Source organism: Bombina bombina, chromosome 7, assembly GCF_027579735.1.
Source record: "Bombina bombina isolate aBomBom1 chromosome 7, aBomBom1.pri, whole genome shotgun sequence".
NCBI classification, from domain to species: Eukaryota; Metazoa; Chordata; class Amphibia; order Anura; family Bombinatoridae; genus Bombina; species Bombina bombina.
Genome location: NC_069505.1, coordinates 507,636,458 through 507,660,852, shown reverse-complemented (window position 1 = coordinate 507,660,852; position 24,395 = coordinate 507,636,458). Strand labels below are relative to the sequence as shown.

The 24,395-nt window shown below is 42.1% G+C and overlaps 1 protein-coding gene across 1 annotated transcript in view; it reads right to left on the bottom strand.

The window, feature by feature from the left end:
• TIMM50 (translocase of inner mitochondrial membrane 50) overlaps nucleotides 1-24,395 on the bottom strand; it is a 114,947-nt gene that overhangs the window by 40,662 nt on the left and 49,890 nt on the right. The window contains exons 5-7 of the mRNA XM_053721726.1: nucleotides 2,535-2,593; nucleotides 1,036-1,155; nucleotides 816-920 (exon numbers count right to left, since the gene is read on the bottom strand). Coding sequence (XP_053577701.1) covers nucleotides 816-920; nucleotides 1,036-1,155; nucleotides 2,535-2,593 — 284 coding nt within the window. The remainder of the gene's footprint in view (nucleotides 1-815; nucleotides 921-1,035; nucleotides 1,156-2,534; nucleotides 2,594-24,395) is intronic.

The window sequence follows — 24,395 nt, the reverse complement described above, 5'->3', positions numbered from 1 at the left end:
AATTCACAGTGGCAATGATCTATCAACATCTGAATACCTGTGTACAAATTGGCTGCTTGGGCATAACTTTGGAAACTACTTAGCCTTTCTTGAACTAGCTGTGTATGACCACCGGCTGCATCCTGACCTGTCTTCGAATATGTTTGCTTATGTTTGAATACCCATGTACAACTCTACTTGCTCCAGCCTATTTTTGGTAACTTCTACAGTTTAACGTCTGAGTGCTTTAACTACTATATGTCAGCGTTTCTCAATTTTAGTCCTTGTGACCCCTAAAAGGCCATATCATGATATCTCAACCAAAGCACAGGTTAAATAATCAGCTGATGGGTAAAAGCAGGTTAGTAACCATGGTTACTGATCAGCTGATTATTTAACCTGTTCACCTATTAAGAAAATCTGTACCGTTAGGGGTCTTGAAGACTGCAATTGAGAAACACTGTTGTATATGTCTTCTGGACTGTGTTTACTGAAAACTGCTGTGTAATAATTTTTTGCTTGAGTACTTGCGTATTACCCTGCTTTGCTTGCTTAACTGTACTGTTAGCTATAAGCAGAAGTGTCCCCCAACCTATCAATACCAAGTTTGCTATGCACTGGACTGAACATATATACTTGATTTCTGTGTTGCCTCTGACATTATAAGTTGGCCTACTACTATCCAGTCTGCAGCTGAACTACTTGATGCATTCACTGCTAAACATATTATCCACATTATCTTTTGGTCTAGCCTCTTTCACGGTTATAAAAAAAAATAGGACCAATACCAAGATTATACAAGTGCATTGCTGAAACATGATGAACAGTACACTCACCATTCCGGTCTCAGAGGTGAATATAACTATTTCATACAGAGGTGCCAGTTGTTGAAATAAATTGTCAATTCCTGCTCTTTTCTTGAACCTCCAGCCAGTCGCTAACTAGGAATAAAGAGAGAGTTAGATTTACTAGGGTGATAAGGGTCTTGGGAAGGGTACCAAATAACAATACCGATGGAGAACTAAAGAAGGGGGAAGTATAGCAAGAGGTACATACCGACCACTCTGGATGTAACAATACATCAGTGAGCTCCAACACCAAGGTGTATGGGGGCTGGTAATAAGGCTCCTTCAAGGGGTCTGGCAGAAGTTTGGGGCTTGTGGGCTCAATGATCATCTGAGAGAAAGAAAATGCATAAAAAAAAAAAAAAAAAAAAGAGATAGCTTAGGGCATACCAATTTAAAAATTTAAAGAAGCTTTGTTTGTAAAGAACAAGGCATGACAATAAAAAGGAGAGAGATAAGAGCAGGCACAATAAAAAAGGACAAGCTTCACACACAGCTAGAAGGGAAGCACACTTGCACATATAGCGAGAGGAGAGAGCAAGACTGCACACAGAGCCAGAGGAGAGAGTAGACAACCAACCTTCAGATGAGAGAACATAGAGTAGGCAACCATCGGACCAGAGAAGAGCATATAGGAGAATAGTGGGCATGCCCAGGAGCAGACAAGGAACCAGAGAAGAGCATATAGGAGAATAGTAGACATGCCGAAAGAGCAGACAAGGAACCAGAGAAGAGCATATAAGAGAAGTGGACAAGCACAGCAGCAGACAAGGAACCAGAGAAGAGCATATAAGAGAAGTAGACAAGCACAGCAGCAGACAAGGAACCAGAGAAGAGCATATAAGAAAAGTGGACGAGCACAGCAGCAGACAAGGAACCAGAGAAGAGCATATAAGAGAAGTAGACAAGCACAGCAGCAGACAAGGAACCAGAGAAGAGCATATAAGAGAAGTAGACAAGCACAGCAGCAGACAAGGAACCAGAGAAGAGCATATAAGAGAAGTAGACAAGCACAGCAGCAGACAAGGAACCAGAGAAGAGCATATAAAAGAAATGGACAAGCCTAGCAGCCGACAAGGAACCAGAGAAGAGCATTTAAGAGAAGTGGAAAATCCCAGCAGCAGACAAGGAATCGGAGAAGAGCATATAAGAGTAGTGGACAAGCCCATGTGCAGACAAGAAACCAGAGAAGAGCATATAAGAGAAGTGGAAAATCCCAGCAGCAGACATGGAACCAGAGAAGAGGATTAAAGATGTTGACAAGCCAAGGAGCAGACATGGAACCAGAGAAGAGGATTAAAGATGTGGACAAGCCAAGGAGCAGACATGGAACCAGAGAAGAGCATATAAAAGTGTAGTGGAATAGCACAGCAGCAGACACGGAACCAGAGAAAAGAACAAAGTAAGAATTGATAACTTATATGGGCTACATTGGAAAGTGTGTTGCACTAAGGGTTAAATACCATGAAGGATTGAAAGGCAAGCGAGGATCAACCATGTGCAAGAAAAGCCAGGAGGATAGAGCAAGTGTCAGAGACATGAGCGCTTGAAAGTGCACAGAGAGACAGTGGAAGGCACTAGAGAGAGTGGAAACAGAGATACGGAGACAAGATTAAGGGCACAAGGAGAGAGAGGATTTGCAAGTAAAGAAAGAGAACATAGGAACAATAATAGGAGGCAGACAATTATTAAATGGAGCTGAACACTCACTTGTCGATAGTCTTTAAAGTATTTGTATGTTCGTTTAAATTGTTGAAGGACAGGAGGATCTAAAAAATAAATAAAAATAAGAGGTAGCTGGTGAATAAACATGTCTTGTTTCTTGGAGGGCTAAAAAAAAAAACTTTTAAAAAGGGACAGTAAACGCCTTGTAGGACATTTCTGTTGTGTTGCTTTTGAATAATGGATCAGCCAAGTCAAAATTACATTTTCATGATTCAGATACAGATTGCAATTTTAAAACAACTTCTCAGTTCACTTCTATTTTACTACTAAACACTTATGCATATGAAGGGGCAGTAGTTAAGCATATTGAAAATGTTTTCTCAGCAAAAATCAAATCAAAAGCATGGAAGGAAGAAGAGAAAAAAAAAAGTTTGGTGTGATTAAAACCGTTTCTCTAAATGCAAAAAAATTGTGTAATATTTACACTACTCAATAACAATTTAGCAATTTCCCTGTCAGTTGATTGATTCCGGTGTCAGACAAAATGGAAACTAAGCTTCCATTTATTTTTGTGTGTGCTGCTGCAGGCTTGTATCAGTAGCACTAGTTACTATTTTAACTTGACTTAAAGGGACAGTCTACACCAGAATTCTTATTATTTAAAATGATAGATAATCCCTTTATTACCCATTCCCCAGTTTTGCATAACCAACACAGTTATATAAATATATTGTTAACCTATGTGATTACCTTGCATCTAAGCCTCTGCAGACTGCCCTTTCTCTCAGTGCATTTGACAGACATGCAGTTTAGCCGATCAGTGCAGACTCCTAAATAACTCCACGGGAGTGAGCACAATGTTAACTATATGACACATGAACTAGTACTGTCTAACTGTGAAAAACTTTCAAAATGCTCTGAGCTAAGAGGAGGTTTAGAAATCAGTTTGAGCCTACCTAGGTTTAGCTTTTTAAAAAAAAAAAAAAAAAAAGCTATCAAGGGAACAAAGCAAATTTAATCATAAAAGTCAATCGGAAAGTTGTTTAAAATTGCATGTCCTATCTGAATCATGAAAGTTTAATTTTGACTAGACTGTCCCTTCAAGTTTAAAAGTTACATTAAACACTTAATACATTTTATAAGCATAGTATTGAGGTTATTCTCTGCCTCCCATTAGTAATTGGTGCCACCATATTGAAATTTGTATTTCAATACATTCCAGTACTGACCTGTCTGCAAATGTGCAGTAAATCTCCTTCAGATACCTGCAGTTTAACCTAGGTCCCATAATGGCAGAACTCATGATTAGAGAGAGGTGCCTGAAATGTATTTACTGTCCCTTTAAGCTGCTGCCCATAGAAAAAGAAAATAACAAAGGATTTTCTTTAATAAACAAATGCCAACAAAAGCCTTTAACCCCTTAAGGACCAAGGATGTACGTCCTCAAAAAAAATACACTTAACGACCAAGGACGTATGGCGTACGTCCTTGGTCTTGGAAAGTGGTGGAAGCGATCCTGATCGCTTCCAGTCGCTTTCCGGTTATTGCAGTGATGCCTCGATATTGAGGCATCCTGCAATAACCCTCCTTGGCCATCCGATGCAGAGAGAGCCACTCTGTGGCCTTCTCTGCACCGGACATCGATGGCCGGAATCGTTGGTGGGTGGGAGCCAGTCTGGGAGGCGGGTGGGTGGCCATCGATGCATCTGCTGATGCGGATCGCCGGGGGGCACGCACGGACACGGGCGCATGCACGGGGTGGAAGCGGGTGGGAACGGCTACTTTACAGAAAAAAAATGTTAAAGAAAAAGTGGGATAAAGTGGGGTAAAATTTAATTAAAAAAAGCATCTAAGGGATCTGGGAGGGGGTTGTTCTTTGTGGGGGAAGCTACACTACAGAAAAAAAAAAAAAGCTTTTTTTTTGGTAAACTGGGTACTGGCAGACAGCTGCCAGTACCCAAGATGGCTCCCAATAAGGTAGAGGGGAGGGTTAGAGAGCCGTTTGGGGGGGGGGGGGGGGGGAGATCAGGGAGGTTGGGGGCTAAGGGTGGATGCTACACATCAGCATATGTAAATATGCTATAAATTTTTTTTATTAAGAGATACCTATTATTTTAGTACTGGCACACTTTCTGCCAGTACTTAAGATGGCGGGGACAATTGTGGGGTGGGGGAGGGAAGAGCGCTGTTTGGAAGGGATCAGGGGGTCCGATGTGTCAGGTGGGAGGCTGATCTCTACACTAAAGCTAAAATTAACTCTGCAAGCATTTGGTGGTGAAATGGTGGCAGGAAATATACCAAGATAGGCCTAGATCAATACTTGGGGTTGTCTACTACACTACACTAAAGCTAAAATTACCAAAGAAGTTCCCTACATGCTCCCTAATTAACCCCTCCACTGCTGGGCATAATACACGTGTGGTGCGCAGTGGCATTTAGCGGCCTTCTAATTACCAAAAAGCAATGCCAAAGCCATACATGTCTGATATTTCTGAACAAAAGGGATCCCAGAGAAGCTTTTACAACCATTTGTGCCATAATTGCACAAGCTGTTTGTAAATAATTTCAGTGAGAAACCTAAAGTTTGTGAAAAAGTGAACAATTTTTTTTTTATTTGATTTCATTTGGCGGTGAAATGGTGGAATGAAATATACCAAAATGGGCCTAGATCAATACTTTGGGATGTCTTCTAAAAAAAATATATACATGTCAAGGGATATTCATGGATTCCTGAAAGATATCAGGTGTTCCAATGTAACTAGCGCTAATTTTGAAAGAAAAAAAAAGTGGTTTGGAAATAGCAAAGTGCTACTTGTATTTATTGCCCTATAACTTGCAAAAAAAGCAAAGAACATGTAAACATTGGGTATTTCTAAACTCAGGACAAAATTTAGAAACTATTTAGCATGGGTGTTTTTTGGTGGTTGTAGATGTGTAACAGATTTTGGGGGTCATAATTAGAAAAAGTGTGTGTTTTTTTCCATGTTTTCCTCAAATATTTTTTTATAGTAAATTATAAGATATGATGAAAAACATAATTTATGTAAGAACTTACCTGATAAATTCATTTCTTTCATATTAGCAAGAGTCCATGAGCTAGTGACGTATGGGATATACATTCCTACCAGGAGGGGCAAAGTTTCCCAAACCTCAAAATGCCTATAAATACACCCCTCACCACACCCACAATTCAGTTTAACGAATAGCCAAGAAGTGGGGTGATAAAAAAGTGCGAAAGCATATAAAATAAGGAATTGGAATAATTGTGCTTTATACAAAAATCATAACCACCACAAAAAAAGGGTGGGCCTCATGGACTCTTGCTAATATGAAAGAAATTAATCAGGCAAGTTCTTACATAAATTATGTTTTCTTTCATGTAATTAGCAAGAGTCCATGAGCTAGTGACGTATGGGATAATGATTACCCAAGATGTGGATCTTTCCACGCAAGAGTCACTAGAGAGGGAGGGATAAAATAAAGACAGCCAATTCCTGCTGAAAATAATCCACACCCAAAATAAAGTTTAATGAAAAACATAAGCAGAAGATTCAAACTGAAACCGCTGCCTGAAGTACTTTTCTACCAAAAACTGCTTCAGAAGAAGAAAATACATCAAAATGGTAGAATTTAGTAAAAGTATGCAAAGAGGACCAAGTTGCTGCTTTGCAAATCTGATCAATCGAAGCTTCATTCCTAAACGCCCAGGAAGTAGAAACTGACCTAGTAGAATGAGCTGTAATCCTTTGAGGCGGAGTTTTACCCGACTCAACATAGGCAAGATGAATTAAAGATTTCAACCAAGATGCCAAAGAAATGGCAGAAGCTTTCTGGCCTTTTCTAGAACCCGAAAAGATAACAAATAAACTAGAAGTCTTTCGGAAAGACTTAGAAGCTTCAACATAATATTTCAAAGCTCTAACAACATCCAAAGAATGTAACGATTTCTCCTTAGAATTCTTAGGATTAGGACATAATGAAGGAACCACAATTTCTCTACTAATGTTGTTGGAATTCACACTGCCTTATCCTGATGAAAAATCAGAAAAGGAGACTCACAAGAAAGAGCAGATAATTCAGAAACTCTTCTGGCAGAAGAGATTGCCAAAAGGAACAAAACTTTCCAAGAAAGAAATTTAATGTCCAATGAATGCATAGGTTCAAACGGAGGAGCTTGAAGAGCCCCTAGAACCAAATTCAAACTCCAAGGAGGAGAAATTGACTTAATGACAGGTTTTATACGAACCAAAGCTTGTACAAAACAATGAATATCAGGAAGATTAGCAATGAAAAAGAACAGAAAGAGCAGAGATTTGTCCTTTCAAGGAACTTGCGGACAAACCTTTATCTAAACCATCCTGAAGAAACTGTAAAATTCTTGGAATTCTAAAAGAATGCCAAGAAAAATGATGAGAAAGACACCAAGAAATATAAGTCTTCCAGACTCTATAATATATCTCTCTGGATACAGATTTACAAGCCTGTAACATAGTATTAATCACAGAGTCAGAGAAACCTCTTTGACTAAGAATCAAGCGTTCAATCTCCATACCTTTAAATTTAAGGATTTGAGATCCTGATGGAAAAAAGGACCTTGCGACAGAAGGTCTGGTCGTAGCGGAAGAGTCCACGGATGGCAAGAGGCCATCCGGACAAGATCCGCATACCAAAACCTGTGAGGCCATGCCGGAGCTACCAGCAGAACAAACGAGCATTCCTTCAGAATCTTGGAGATTACTCTTGGAAGAAGAACTAGAGGCGGAAAGATATAAGCAGGATGATACTTCCAAGGAAGTGATAATGCATCCACTGCTTCCGCCTGAGGATCCCGGGATCTGGACAGATACCTGGGAAGTTTCTTGTTTAGATGAGACGCCATCAGATCTATTTCTGGAAGCTCCCATATTTGAACAATCTGAAGAAATACCTCTGGATGAAGAGACCATTCGCCCGGATGCAACGTTTGGCGACTGAGATAATCCGCTTCCCAATTGTCTATACCTGGGATATGAACCGCAGAGATTAGACAGGAGCTGGATTCCGCCCAAACCAGAATTCGAGATACTTCTTTCATAGCCAGAGGACTGTGAGTCCCTCCTTGATGATTGATGTATGCCACAGTTGTGACATTGTCTGTCTGAAAACAAATGAACGATTCTCTCTTCAGAAGAGGCCAAGACTGAAGAGCTCTGAAAATTGCACGGAGTTCCAAAATATTGATCGGTAATCTCACCTCCTGAGATTCCCAAACTCCTTGTGCCGTCAGAGATCCCCACACAGCTCCCCAACCTGTGAGACTTGCATCTGTTGAAATTACAGTCCAGGTCGGAAGCACAAAAGAAGCCCCCTGAATTAAACGATGGTGATCTGTCCACCACAATAGAGAGTGTCGTACAATCGGTTTTAAAGATATTAATTGAGATATCTTTGTGTAATCCCTGCACCATAGATTCAGCATACAGAGCTGAAGAGGTCGCATGTGAAAACGAGCAAAGGGGATCGCGTCCGATGCAGCAGTCATAAGACCTAGAATTTCCATGCATAAGGCTACCGAAGGGAATGATTGTGACTGAAGGTTTCGACAAGCTGAAATCAATTTTAGACGCCTCTTGTCTGTTAAAGACAGAGTCATGGACACTGAATCTATCTGGAAACCCAGAAAAGTTACCCTTGTCTGAGGAATCAATGAACTTTTTGGTAAATTGATCCTCCAACCATGATCTTGAAGAAACAACACAAGTCGATTCGTATGAGATTCTGCTAAATGTAAAGACTGAGCAAGTACCAAGATATCGTCCAAATAAGGAAATACCACAATACCCTGTTCTCTGATTACAGACAGAAGGGCACCGAGAACCTTTGTAAAAATTCTTGGAGCTGTAGCTAGGCCAAACGGCAGAGCCACAAACTGGTAATGCTTGTCCAGAAAAGAGAATCTCAGGAACTGATAATGATCTGGATGAATCGGAATATGCAGATAAGCATCCTGTAAATCTATTGTGGACATATAATGCCCTTGCTGAACAAAAGGCAAGATAGTCCTTACAGTTACCATTTTGAACGTTGGTATCCTTACATAACGATTCAATATTTTTAGATCCAGAACTGGTCTGAAGGAATTCTCCTTCTTTGGTACAATGAAGAGATTTGAATAAAACCCCATCACCTGTTCCAGAACTGGAACTGGCATAATTACTCCAGCCAACTCTAGATCTGAAACACAATTCAGAAATGCTTGAGCTTTCACCGGATTTACTGGGACACGGGAAAGAAAAAATCTCTTTGCAGGAGGTCTCCTCTTGAAACCAATTCTGTACCCTTCTGAAATAATGTTCTGAATCCAAAGATTGTGAACAGAATTGATCCAAATTTCTTTGAAAAAAACGTAACATGCCCCCTACCAGCTGAGCTGGAATGAGGGCCGCACCTTCATGTGGACTTAGAAGCAGGCTTTGCCTTTCTAGAAGGCTTGGATTTATTCCAGACTGGAGATGGTTTCCAAACTGAAACTGCTCCTGAGGATGAAGGATCAGGCTTTTGTTCTTTGTTGAAACGAAAGGAACGAAAACGATTATTAGCCCTGTTTTTACCCTTAGATTTTTTATCCTGTGGTAAAAAAGTTCCTTTCCCACCAGTAACAGTTGAGATAATGGAATCCAACTGAGAACCAAATAATTTGTTACCCTGGAAAGAAATGGAACGTAGAGTTGATTTAGAAGCCATATCAGCATTCCAAGTTTTAAGCCATAAAGCTCTTCTAGCTAAAATAGCTAGAGACATAAACCTGACATCAACTCTGATAATATCAAAAATGGCATCACAGATAAAATTATTAGCATGCTGAAGAAGAATAATAATATTATGAGAATCATGATCTGTTACTTGTTGTGCTAAAGTCTCCAACCAAAAAGTTGAAGCTGCAGCAACATCAGCCAAAGATATAGCAGGTCTAAGAAGATTACCTGAACACAGATAAGCTTTTCTTAGAAAGGATTCAATTTTCCTATCTAAAGGATCTTTAAACGAAGTACCATCTGACGTAGGAATAGTAGTACGTTTAGCAAGGGTAGAAATAGCCCCATCAACTTTAGTGTTTTTAATGTTTACTAGAAGGAGAAATAACAGACATAGCCTTCTTGATGGATTCAGAAACAAAATCTCTTATGTTATTAGGAACATTCTGCACCTTAGATGTTGAGGGAACTGCAACAGGCAATGGTACATTACTAAAGGAAATATTATCTGCTTTAACAAGTTTGTCATGACAATTAATACAAACAACAGCCGGAGGAATAGCTACCAAAAGTTTACAGCAGATACACTTAGCTTTGGTAGTTCCAGCACTAGACAGCGATTTTCCTGAAGTATCTTCTGACTCAGATGCAACGTGAGACATCTTGCAATATGTAAGAGAAAAAACAACATATAAAGCAAAATTGATCAAATTCCTTAAATGACAGTTTCAGGAATGGGAAAAAATGCCAATAAACAAGCTTCTAGTAACCAGAAGCAAAGAAAAAATGAGACTGAAATAATGTGGAGACAAAAGCGACGCCCATATTTTTTGGCGCCAAATAATACGCCCACATTGTTTGGCGCCTAAATGTTTTTTGGCGCCAAAAATGACGCCACATCCGGAAAGCCGACATTTTTGGCGCAAAAGGACGTCAAAAAATGACGCAACTTCCGGCGACACGTATGACGCCGGAAACAGAAAAGATTTTTTGCGCCAAAAAAGTCCGCGCCAAGAATGACGCAATAAAATGAAGCATTTTCAGCCCCCGCGAGCCTAACAGCCCATAGGGAAAAAAAGTCAAATTTTTAAGGTAAGAAAAAATGATTGATTCAAACGCATTATCCCAAATATGAAACTGACTGTCTGAAAATAAGGAATGTTGAACATTCTGAGTCAAGGCAAATAAATGTTTGAATACATATATTTAGAACTTTATAAATAAAGTGCCCAACCATAGCTTAGAGTGTCACAGAAAATAAGATTTACTTACCCCAGGACACTCATCTACATGTTTGTAGAAAGCCAAACCAGTACTGAAACGAAAATCAGCAGAGGTAATGGTATATAAATAAGAGTATATCGTCGATCTGAAAAGGGAGGTAAGAGATGAATCTCTACGACCGAAAACAGAGAACCTATGAAATAGACCCCGTAGAAGGAGATCACTGCATTCAAATAGGCAATACTCTCCTCACATCCCTCTGACATTCACTGCACGCTGAGAGGAAAACCGGGCTCCAACTTGCTGCGGAGCGCATATCAACGTAGAATCTAGCACAAACTTACTTCACCACCTCCATAGGAGGCAAAGTTTGTAAAACTGAATTGTGGGTGTGGTGAGGGGTGTATTTATAGGCATTTTGAGGTTTGGGAAACTTTGCCCCTCCTGGTAGGAATGTATATCCCATACGTCACTAGCTCATGGACTTGCTAATTACATGAAAGAAATAATGGTATCTTTAGAAAGTCCATTTAATGGCGAGAAAAACAGTATATAATATGTGTGGGTACAGTAAATGAGTAAGAGGAAAATTACAGCTAAACACAAACGCCGCAAAAATGTAAAAATAGCCCTGGTCCCAAACGGACAGAAAACATAATTTATGCTTACCTGATAAATTCCTTTCTCCTGTAGTGTAGTCAGTCCACGGGTCATCATTACTTCTGGGATATTAACTCCTCCCCAACAGGAAGTGCAAGAGGATCACCCAAGCAGAGCTGCTATATAGCTCCTCCCCTCTACGTCACACCCAGTCATTCGACCGAGAACCAAACGAGAAAGGAGAAACTATAGGGTGCAGTGGTGACTGGAGTATAATTTAAAAATATAGACCTGCCATAAAAAACAGGGCGGGCCGTGGACTGACTACACTACAGGAGAAAGGAATTTATCAGGTAAGCATAAATTATGTTTTCTCCTGTTAAGTGTAGTCAGTCCACGGGTCATCATTACTTCTGGGATACCAATACCAAAGCTAAAGTACACGGATGACGGGAGGGACAGGCAGGATCTTTATACGGAAGGGACCACTGCCTGAAGAACCTTTCTCCCAAAAACAGCCTCCGAAGAAGCAAAAGTGTCAAATTTGTAAAATTTGGAAAAAGTATGAAGAGAAGACCAAGTTGCAGCCTTGCAAATCTGTTCAACAGATGCCTCATTCTTAAAGGCCCAAGTGGAAGCCACAGCTCTAGTAGAATGAGCAGTAATTTTTTCAGGAGGCTGCTGCCCAGCAGTCTCATAGGCTAAACGTATTATGCTACGAAGCCAAAAAGAGAGAGAGGTAGCCGAAGCTTTTTGACCTCTCCTCTGTCCAGAATAAACGACAAACAGGGATGAAGTTTGGCGAAAATCTTTAGTTGCCTGCAAATAAAATTTCAGGGCACGAACTACATCCAGATTGTGTAGAAGTCGTTCCTTCTTTGAAGAAGGGTTAGGACACAATGATGGGACAACAATCTCCTGATTGATATTCCTATTAGTGACTACCTTAGGTAAGAACCCAGGTTTAGTACGCAGAACTACCTTGTCTGAATGAAAAATCAGATAAGGAGAATCACAATGTAAGGCCGATAACTCAGAGACTCTTCGAGCCGAGGAAATAGCCATTAAAAACAGAACTTTCCAAGATAACAATTTAATATCAATGGAATGAAGGGGTTCAAACGGAACACCCTGTAAAACGTTAAGAACTAAATTTAAGCTCCATGGTGGAGCAACAGTTTTAAACACAGGCTTAATCCTGGCCAAAGCCTGGCAAAAAGCCTGAACGTCTGGAACTTCTGACAGACGTTTGTGTAAAAGAATGGACAGAGCTGAGATCTGTCCCTTTAAGGAACTAGCAGATAAACCCTTTTCTAAACCCTCTTGTAGAAAAGACAATATCCTAGGAATCCTAACCTTACTCCATGAGTAACTCTTGGATTCGCACCAATGTAAGTATTTACGCCATATTTTATGGTAAATCTTTCTGGTAACAGGTTTCCTAGCCTGTATTAAGGTATCAATAACTGACTCCGAAAAACCACGCTTTGATAAAATCAAGCGTTCAATTTCCAAGCAGTCAGCTTCAGAGAAATTAGATTTTGATGTTTGAAAGGACCCTGAATTAGAAGGTCCTGTCTCAGAGGCAGAGACCAAGGTGGACAGGATGACATGCCCACTAGATTTGCATACCAGGTCCTGCGTGGCCACGCAGGCGCTATTAGAATCACAGATGCTCTCTCCTGTTTGATCCTGGCAATCAATCGAGGAAGCATCGGGAAGGGTGGAAACACATAGGCCATCCCGAAGGTCCAAGGTGCTGTCAAAGCATCTACCAGGACCGCTCCCGGGTCCCTGGACCTGGACCCGTAACAAGGAAGCTTGGCGTTCTGGCGAGACGCCATGAGATCTATCTCTGGTTTGCCCCAAAGTCGAAGTATTTGGGCAAAGACCTCCGGATGAAGTTCCCACTCCCCCGGATGAAAAGTCTGATGACTTAGGAAATCCGCCTCCCAGTTCTCCACTCCAGGAATGTGGATCGCTGACAGGTGGCAAGAGTGAGACTCTGCCCAGCGAATTATCTTTGATACTTCCATCATCGCTAGGGAGCTTCTCGTCCCTCCTTGATGGTTGATGTAAGCTACAGTCGTGATGTTGTCCGACTGAAACCTGATGAACCCCCGAGTTGTTAACTGAGGCCAAGCCAGAAGGGCATTGAGAACTGCTCTCAATTCCAGAATGTTTATTGGAAGGAGACTCTCCTCCTGAGTCCATGATCCCTGAGCCTTCAGGGAATTCCAGACAGCGCCCCAACCTAGTAGGCTGGCGTCTGTTGTTACAATTGTCCAATCTGGTCTGCTGAATGGCATCCCCCTGGACAGATGTGGCCGAGAAAGCCACCATAGAAGAGAATTTCTGGTCTCTTGATCCAGATTCAGAGTAGGGGACAAATCTGAGTAATCCCCATTCCACTGACTTAGCATGCACAATTGCAGCGGTCTGAGATGTAGGCGTGCAAAGGGTACTATGTCCATTGCCGCTACCATTAAGCCGATTACCTCCATGCATTGAGCCACTGACGGGTGTTGAATGGAATGAAGGACACGGCAAGCATTTTGAAGCTTTGTTAACCTGTCTTCTGTCAGGTAGATCTTCATTTCTACAGAATCTATAAGAGTCCCCAAGAAGGGAACTCCTGTGAGTGGAAAGAGAGAACTTTTCTCTTCGTTCACCTTCCACCCATGCGACCTTAGAAATGCCAGTACTAACTCTGTATGAGACTTGGCAGTTTGAAAGCTTGACGCTTGTATCAGAATGTCGTCTAGGTACGGAGCCACCGAAATTCCTCGCGGTCTTAGTACCGCCAGAAGAGCGCCCAGAACCTTTGTGAAGATTCTTGGAGCCGTAGCCAATCCGAATGGAAGAGCTACAAACTGGTAATGCCTGTCTAGGAAGGCAAACCTTAGATACCGGTAATGATCTTTGTGAATCGGTATGTGAAGGTAAGCGTCCTTTAAATCCACTGTGGTCATGTACTGACCCTTTTGGATCATGGGTAAGATTGTCCGAATAGTTTCCATTTTGAACGATGGAACTCTTAGGAATTTGTTTAGGATCTTTAAATCCAAGATTGGTCTGAAGGTTCCTTCTTTCTTGGGAACCACAAACAGATTTGAGTAAAACCCCTGTCCGTGCTCCGACCGCGGAACCGGGTGGATCACTCCCATTAGTAAAAGATCTTGTACACAGCGTAGAAACGCCTCTTTCTTTATTTGGTTTGTTGACAACCTTGAAAGATGAAATCTCCCTTTTGGGGGAGAGATTTTGAAGTCCAGAAGATATCCCTGAGATATGATCTCTAACGCCCAGGGATCCTGGACATCTCTTGCCCAAGCCTGGGCGAAGAGAGAAAGTCTGCCCCCCACTAGATCCGTTCCCGGATCAGGGGCCCTCAATTCATGCTGTCTTAGGGGCAGCAGCAGGTTTTCTGGCCTGCTTGCCCTTGTTCCAGGACTGGTTAGGTTTCCAGCCTTGTCTGTAGCGAGCAACAGCTCCTTCCTGTTTTGGTGCAGAGGCAGTTGATGCTGCTCCTGCCTTGAAGTTATGAAAGGCACGAAAATTAGACTGTCTAGCCCTAGGTTTGGCTCTGTCTTGAGGCAGGGCATGGCCTTTACCTCCTGTAATGTCAGCGATAATTTCTTTCAAACCGGGCCCGAATAAGGTCTGCCCTTTGAAAGGTATGTTAAGTAATTTTGATTTAGAAGTAACATCAGCTGACCAGGATTTTAGCCACAGTGCTCTACGTGCCTGAATGGCGAATCCGGAATTCTTAGCCGTAAGTTTAGTTAAATGTACTACGGCATCTGAAATAAATGAATTAGCTAGCTTAAGGGTTTTAAGCTTATTTGAAATCTCATCTATAGTTATTGAGTCAAGAGTCTCTTCCAGAGACTCGGACCAAAATGCGGCCGCAGCCGTGACAGACGCAATACATGCAAGGGGTTGCAATATAAAACCTTGTTGAACAAACATTTTCTTAAGGTAACCCTCTAATTTTTTATCCATTGGATCTGAAAAGGCACAGCTATCCTCCACCGGGATAGTGGTACGCTTAGCCAGAGTAGAAACCGCTCCCTCCACCTTAGGGACCATCTGCCATAAGTCCCGTGTGGTGGCGTCTATTGGAAACATTTTTCTAAATACAGGAGGGGGGGGAAAAGGGTACACCGGGCCTATCCCACTCCTTAGTAATTATCTCTGTAAGTCTCTTAGGTATAGGAAATACGTCAGTACTCGCTGGTACTGCATAGTATCTATCCAGCCTACATAATTTCTCTGGGATTGCAACGGTGTTACAATCATTCAGAGCCGCTAATACCTCCCCTAGCAGTACACGGAGGTTTTCTAGTTTAAACTTAAAGTTTGAAATGTCTGAATCCACTCTATTTGGATCAGATCCGTCACCTGCAGATTGAAGCTCTCTGTCCTCATGTTCTGCAAATTGTGACGCAGTATCTGACATGGCCCTATCATTATCAGCGCACTCTGTTCTCACCCCAGAGTGATCTCGCTTACCTCTAAGTTCTGGTAATTTAGACAAAACTTCAGTCATAACATTAGCCATGTCCTGTAGTGTGATTTGTAATGGCCGCCCTGAAGTACTCGGCGTTACAATATCACGCACCTCCCGAGCGGGAGATGCAGGTACTGACACGTGAGGCAAGTTAGTCGGCATAACTTCCCCCTCGTTGTTTGGTGAATGATGTTCAATTTGTACAGATTGACTTTTATTTAAAGTAGCATCAATGCAATTAGTACATAAATTTCTATTGGGCTCCACCTTGGCTTTTGCACATATAGCACAGAGATATTCCTCTGAGTCAGACATGTTTAACAAACTAGCAATTAAAATAGCAAGCTTGGAAATACTTTTCAACTCAATTTACAAGTAATATGAAAAACGCACTGTGCCTTTAAGAAGCACAGAAAAAAACTATGACAGTTGAATAACAATGAACCGGAGAAATTATAAAAACCAAATTTTTCCCGGTAAAGGCATAAATTTAGCAAAGGATTGCCCCCATTAGCAATGGATAACTAACCCTTAATAGCAGAAAAAAAATGTACAAAATATAAACGTTTTTTATCACAGTCAAAGCACAATCTCACAGGTCTGCTGTGAGTGATTACCTCCCTCAAAATAATTTTTGAAGACCCTTGAGCTCTATAGAGACGATCCGGATCATGCAGGGAGAGAAACAGACTTGTGACTGAATTTCTGATGCGTAGCAAAAGCGCCAAAATAGGCCCCTCCCCCTCACACACAGCAGTGAGGGAAGTTCAGTAAACTGTCTTAAATTAAAATAAACGACAGCCAAGTGGAAAAACAGTGCCCAAAACAATTTTTCACCCAGTACCTCAGATAATTAAACGATTTAACATGCCAGCAAAACGTTTAAAATCAAATAATATGAAATGTCATTAAACAGCCTGCTGCTAGTCGTTCCCACTGCAAGTTAGGCTAAAAGATATATGCATATAGTATTATCCCAGTGAAGTGCCATTCCCCAGAATACTGAAGTGTAAACATATATACATAACAGCCTGATACCAGTTGCTACTACTGCATTTAAGGCTGAACTTACATTATATCGGTATTGGCAGTATTTTCTTAGTCAATTCCATTCCCCAGAAAATAATATACTGCAACATACCTCTTTGCAGGTGAACCTGCCCGCTGTCCCCTGATCTGAAGTTTACCTCACTCCTCAGAATGGCCGAGAACAGCAAAATGAATCTTAGCTACGCCGGCTAAAATCATCCAATAACTCAGGTAGATTCTAATTCAAATTCTACCTGAGAAGGAACAACACACTCCGGTGCTGTTTTAAAATAACAAACTTTTGATTGAAGATATAAAAACTAAGTATAATCACCACAGTCCTCTCACACATCCTATCTATTAGTTGGGTGCAAGAGAATGACTGGGTGTGACGTAGAGGGGAGGAGCTATATAGCAGCTCTGCATGGGTGATCCTCTTGCACTTCCTGTTGGGGAGGAGTTAATATCCCAGAAGTAATGATGACCCGTGGACTGACTACACTTAACAGGAGAAAATGGAAAAGTGTTGTGGTCATTAAGGGGTTAATAAACGAATGCCAACAAAAGCCTTTAACAAATATTGGATACGTCTGAAACATATTTCTCTTGTTAAGTGTATCCAGTCCACGGATCATCCATTACTTGTGGGATATTCTCCTTCCCAACAGGAAGTTGCAAGAGGATCACCCACAGCAGAGCTGCTATATAGCTCCTCCCCTAACTGCCATATCCAGTCATTCTCTTGCAACCCTCAACATAGATGGAGGTCGTGAGAGGACTGTGGTGTTTTATACTTAGTTTATTTCTTCAATCAAAAGTTTGTTATTTTTAAATGGTACCGGAGTGTACTGTTTATCTCAGGCAGTATTTAGAAGAAGAATCTGCCTGCGTTTTCTATGATCTTAGCAGAAGTAACTAAGATCCTTTGCTGTTCTCACACATTCTGAGGAGTGAGGTACTTCAGAGGGGGAATGGCGTGCAGGTTTTCCTGCAATAAGGTATGTGCAGTTAATATTTTTCTAGGGATGGAATTTGCTAGAAAATGCTGCTGATACCGAAGTAATGTAAGTAAAGCCTTAAATGCAGTGATAGCGACTGGTATCAGGCTTATTAATAGAGATACATACTCTTATAAAAATGTATTTTAAAACGTTTGCTGGCATGTTTAATCGTTTTTTACATATGTTTGGTGATAAAACTTATTGGGGCCTAGTTTTTTCCACATGGCTGGCTTGAATTTTGCCTAGAAACAGTTCCCTGAGGCTTCCCACTGTTGTAATATGAGTGGGAGGGGCCTATTTTAGCGCAGCAAAAATTACAGACACAGACATCCTGCTTCTTCCTACATGATCCAGGACTTCTCTGGAGGGCTCAAAAGGCTTCAAAAGTCGTATTGAGGGAGGTAAAAAGCCACAGTAGAGCTGTGGCAGTTGTTGTGACTGTTTAAAAACGTTTTTTGTCAATTGTTATTCCGTTTTTGGTATTAAGGGGTTAATCATCCATTTGCAAGTGGATGCAATGCTCTGCTAACTTATTACATACACTGTGAAAATTTCGTTAGTGTAACTGCATTTTTTCACTGTTATTTCAAATTTGGACAAATTTTGTGTTTCTTAAAGGCGCAGTAGCGTTTTTTATATTGCTTGTAAACTTGTTTTAAAGTGTTTTCCAAGCTTGCTAGTTTCATTGCTAGTCTGTTTAAACATGTCTGACACAGATGAATCTACTTGTTCATTATGTTTGAAAGCCATGGTGGAGCCCCATAGGAGAATGTGTACTAAATGTATTGATTTCAACTTAAATAATAAAGATCAGTCTTTATCTATAAAAGAATTATCACCAGAGGATTCTGTCGAGGGGGAAGTTATTCCGACTAACTCTCCCCACGTGTCAGAACCTTCGCCTCCCGCTCAGGGGACGCACGCTAGTATGGCGCCAAGTATATCAGGGACGCCCATAGCGATTGCCTTGCAGGACATGGCTGCAATCATGAATAATACCCTGTCAGAGGTATTATCTAGATTGCCTGAATTCAGAGGCAAGCGCGATAGCTCTGGGATTAGGAGAGATACAGAGCGCGCAGGTGCTGTAAGAGCCATGTCTGATACTGCGTCACAGTATGCAGAACATGAGGACGGAGAGCTTCATTCTGTGGGTGACATCTCTGACTCGGGGAAACCTGATTCAGAGATTTCTAATTTTAAATTTAAGCTTGAGAACCTCCGTGTATTGCTTGGGGAGGTATTAGCTGCTCTGAATGACTGTAACACAGTTGCAATTCCAGAGAAATTGTGTAGGCTGGATAGATACTATGCGGTACCGGTGTGTACTGATGTTTTTCCTATACCTAAAAGGCTTACAGAAATTATTAGCAAGGAGTGGGATAGACCCGGTGTGCCCTTTTCCCCACCTCCTATATTTAGAAAAATGTTTCCAATAGACGCCACTACACGGGACTTATGGCAAGCGGTCCCTAAGGTGGAGGGAGCAGTTTCTACTTTAGCAAAGCGTACCACTATCCCGGTTGAGGACAGTTGTGCTTTTTCAGATCCAATGGATAAAAAATTGGAGGGTTACCTTAAGAAAATGTTTATTCAACAAGGTTTTATTTTACAGCCCCTTGCATGCATTGCGCCTGTCACTGCTGCGGCGGCATTCTGGTTTGAGGCCCTGGAAGAGGCCATTCATACAGCTCCATTGGATGAAATTATTGACAAGCTTAGATCGCTTAAGCTAGCTAACTCATTTGTTTCTGATGCCATTGTTCCTTTGACTAAACTAACGGCTAAGAATTCCGGATTCGCCATCCAGGTGTGTAGGGCGCTATGGCTTAAATCCTGGTCAGCTGACGTGACTTCTAAGTCTAAATTACTCAACATTCCTTTCAAGGGGCAGACCTTATTCGGGCCTGGCTTGAAAGAAATTATTGCTGACATTACTGGAGGCAAGGGTCATACCCTTCCTCAGGACGGGACCAAATCAAAGGCCAAACAGTCTAATTTTCGTGCCTTTCGAAATTTCAAGGCAGGAGCAGCATCAACTTCCTCCGCTTCAAAACAAGAGGCAATGTTGCTCATTCCAGACAGGCCTGGAAACCTAACCAGTCCTGGAACAAGGGCAAGCAGACCAGAAAGCCTGCTGCTGCCCCCAAGACAGCATGAAGGAACGGCCCCCTATCCGGAAACGGATCTAGTGGGGGGTCAGACTTTCTCTCTTCGCCCAGGCGTGGGCAAGAGATGTTCAGGATCCCTGGGCGTTGGAGATCATATCTCAGGGATATCTTCTGGACTTCAAAGCTTCTCCTCCACAAGGGAGATTTCATCTTTCAAGGTTATCAGCAAACCAGATAAAGAAAGAGGCATTCCTAAGCTGTGTGCAAAACCTCCTAGTAATGGGAGTGATCCATCCAGTTCCGCGGACGGAACAAGGACAGGGGTTTTATTCAAATCTGTTTGTGGTTCCCAAGAAAGAGGGAACCTTCAGACCAATCTTGGATCTAAAGATCTTAAATTCCTCAGAGTTCCATCATTCAAAATGGAAACTATTCGGACCATCCTACCCATGATCCAAGAGGGTCAGTACATGACCACAGTGGACTTAAAGGATGCCTACGTTCACATACCGATTCACAAAGATCATCATCGGTTCCTAAGGTTTGCCTTTCTAGACAGGCATTACCAATTTGTAGCTCTTCCCTTCGGGTTGGCCACAGCCCCGAGAATTTTTACAAAGGTTCTGGGCTCACTTCTGGCGGTTCTAAGACCGCGAGGCATAGCGGTGGCTCCTTATCTAGACATCCTGATACAGGCGTCAAACTTTCAAATTGCCAAGTCTCATACAGAGATAGTTCTGGCATTTCTGAGGTCGCATGGGTGGAAAGTGAACGTGGAAAAGAGTTCTCTATCCCCACTCACAAGAGTCCCCTTCCTAGGGACTCTTATAGATTCTGTAGAGATGAAAATTTACCTGACAGAGTCCAGGTTATCAAAACTTCTAAATGCTTGCCGTGTCCTTCATTCCATGCCCGTCAGTGGCTCAGTGTATGGAAGTAATCGGCTTAATGGTAGCGGCAATGGACATAGTACCATTTGCGCGCCTGCATCTCAGACCGCTGCAATTATGCATGCTAAGTCAGTGGAACGGGGATTACTCAGATTTGTCCCCTCTACTAAATCTGGATCAAGAGACCAGAGATTCTCTTCTCTGGTGGCTATCTCGGGTCCATCTGTCCAAGGGTATGTCCTTTCGCAGGCCAGATTGGACGATTGTAACAACAGATGCCAGCCTTCGAGGCTGGGGTGCAGTCTGGAACTCCCTGAAAGCTCAGGGATCGTGGACTCAGGAGGAGAAACTCCTCCCAATAAATATTCTGGAGTTAAGAGCAATATACAAGGCTCTTCTGGCTTGGCCTCAGTTAGCAACACTGAGGTTCATCAGATTTCAGTCGGACAACATCACGACTGTGGCTTACAACAACCATCAAGGGGTAACCAGGAGTTCCCTAGCGATGTTAGAAGTCTCAAAGATAATTCGCTGGGCAGAGTCTCACTCTTGCCACCTGTCAGCGATCCATATCCCAGGCGTAGAGAACTGGGAGGCGGATTTTCTAAGTCGTCAGACTTTTCATCCGGGGGAGTGGGAACTCCATCCGGAGGTGTTTGCTCAATTGATTCATCGTTGGGGCAAACCAGAGTTGGATCTCATGGCGTCTCGTCAGAACGCCAAGCTTCCTTGTTACAGATCCAGGTCCAGGGACCCAGAAGCGACGCTGATAGATGCTCTAGCAGCGCCTTGGTTCTTCAACCTGGCTTATGTGTTTCCACCGTTTCCTCTGCTCCCTCGACTGATTGCCAAGATCAAACAGGAGAGAGCATCAGTGATTCTGATAGCGCCTGCGTGGCCACGCAGGACCTGGTATGCAGACCTAATGGACATGTCATCCTTTCCACCATGGACTCTACCTCTGAGACAAGACCTTCTAATACAAGGTCCTTTCAATCATCCAAATCTAATTTCTCTGAGACTGACTGCATGGAGATTGAACGCTTGATTCTATCAAAGCGTGGCTTCTCCGAGTCAGTCATTGATACCTTAATACAGGCACGAAAGATATGGCGTAAATATCTTTATTGGTGTGAATCCAAGAATTACTCATGGAGTAAGGTTAGGATTCCTAGGATATTGTCCTTTCTCCAAGAGGGTTTGGACAAAGGATTATCAGCTAGTTCCTTAAAGGGACAGATTTCTGCTCTGTCTATTCTTTTGCACAAGCGTCTGGCAGAGGTTCCAGACGTTCAGGCATTTTGTCAGGCTTTGGTTAGAATTAGGCCTGTGTTTAAACCTGTTGCTCCCCCGTGGAGCTTAAACTTGGTTCTTAAAGTTCTTCAAGGAGTTCCGTTTGAACCCCTTCATTCCATTGATATTAAGCTTTTATCCTGGAAAGTTCTTTTTTTGATGGCTATTTCCTCGCCTCGGAGAGTCTCTGAGTTATCTGCCTTACAATGTGATTCTCCTTATCTGATTTTTCCTGCAGATAAGGTAGTTCTGCGGACCAAACCTGGGTTTTTACCTAAGGTGGTTTCTAACAAGAATATCAATCAAGAGATTGTTGTTCCATCATTGTGTCCTAATCCTTCTTCAAAGAAGGAACGTCTTTTACATAATCTGGACGTAGTCCGTGCCTTGAAGTTTTACTTACAAGCTACTAAGGATTTTCGTCAAACATCTACTCTGTTTGTCGTTTACTCTGGACAGAGGAGAGGTCAAAAAGCTTCAGCAACCTCTCTTTCCTTTTGGCTTCGGAGCATAATACGCCTAGCCTATAAAACTGCTGGACAGCAGCCCCCTGAAAGGATTACAGCTCATTCAACTAGAGCTGTGGCTTCCACCTGGGCCTTTAAAAATGAGGCCTCTGTAGAACAGATTTGCAAGGCCGCGACTTGGTCTTCGCTTCACACTTTTTCCAAATTTTCCAAATTTGATACTTTTGCTTCTTCGGGGGCTGTTTTTGGGAGAAAGGTTCTTCAGGCAGTGGATCCTTCCGCTTAATCCCTGCCTTGTCCCTCCTATCATCCGTGTACTTTAGCTTTGGTATCCCACAAGTAATGGATGATCCGTGGACTGGATACACTTAACAAGAGAAAACATAATTTATGCTTACCTGATAAATTTATTTCTCTTGTAGGGTATCCAGTCCACGGCCCGCCCTGTCATTTTAAGGCAGGTCTAAATTTTAACCCCTTAAGGACCAGCGACGTACCCTGTATGTCACTGGCCTTTTTTTGGGACTTGATTGTTTTATAGCGCGGTCTTGCCACCAGCGTTGAGACTGCTCTATTCCACAAAGCCTGCTGGAGGGAGAGTATTAATAGCGTCTTTTTGCTAGACTTGTGCTATTATGTCCTGAAAAACCCCTTAATGACCAGTGACATACAGGGTACATTGTGGTCATTAAGGGGTTAATTAAACTACAGTCACCACTGCACCCTATGGTTTCTCCTTTCTCTGCTTGTTTCGGTCGAATGACTGGATATGGCAGTTAGGGGAGGAGCTATATAGCAGCTCTGCTGTGGGTGATCCTCTTGCAACTTCCTGTTGGGAAGGAGAATATCCCACAAGTAATGGATGATCCGTGGACTGGATACACTACAAGAGAAATAAATTTATCAGGTAAGCATAAATTATGTTTTTTTGTATGTGCACATGGCTATTTATCTAAAAATGCAGTATTAGTTGTGTATATTCAACTAATGCTCCATGGCTGATCGGTGCAACTCTGCCAGTGGAGAAGCACGTGCCTACAAATTCCACCGCATAGGTACATGCATTTTTCAAACTTAAAAAAAACAAAATTTAATGCATTCTGAAATATTCCCTTTAAGAGGAAGGAAAACAACAATAATGATAATAATAATAATAATAATAATAATAATAAAGTACTATCCCGTTAAAGAACACTGCAGCTAAAAACATTAAATGAAATAAAAAAAGATGTTATTAAACATTTAGTGTAAGAAATTACAGAATTCATTCTTATTGACGAATAGTGACAACTCCAGCAGTTGTGATACATCAGTGTTTCTCAACCGCGGTCCTCACGCTACCCCAACAGGCCTGGTTTTCATTATAGCTGAACCAGTGCACAGGTGAAATAATCAGCTGATGGGTGAGAGCAGCTTAGTAAACCAAAACCATGGTTACTGATCAGCTGATTACTTCGCCTGTGCACTGGTTCAGCTATTGCGGGTACACGAGGACACTGATTTAAATGGACACTAATCTCAGAAAAGAAAAATAGATAAAGGAGAACAGGCTTTTAAAAACTATGGAAATCTTACAAAATGGCTGCGCCCGTTACTTTATCCCCTTAACTACCAAGGACGTGCAGGGTATGTCCTACAAAAACTGGTACTTAATGACCAAGGACTTACCCTGCACGTCCTCAGTGTTTTCAAGCGCTGGAAGCAATCAGGATCGCTTCCAGACGCTTTCAGGTTATTGCAGTGATGCCTCGATATTCAGGCATTCTGCAATAACCTTTTTTAAGCATACAATGCAGAGAGACACTCTGTGGCCCTCTCTGCATCTGCCAGCGATGTTGGTGGGTGGGAGCCATAGCATGAAGACGGCTCATCGCTGGTGGGAGTTCCGGATCCTGTTCCTGAGTGTCCAGGAGCATGCAAGGGGGTGGGGCAGGCTACACGCTACATTAAACGTTAAGTCCAAGGAGGGAGAGAGAAAAAAAATTTGGGAAAAGGATCTGGGAGGGGGGTAGGGTATTGAGGGAGGCGAGCAGCTACACTACAG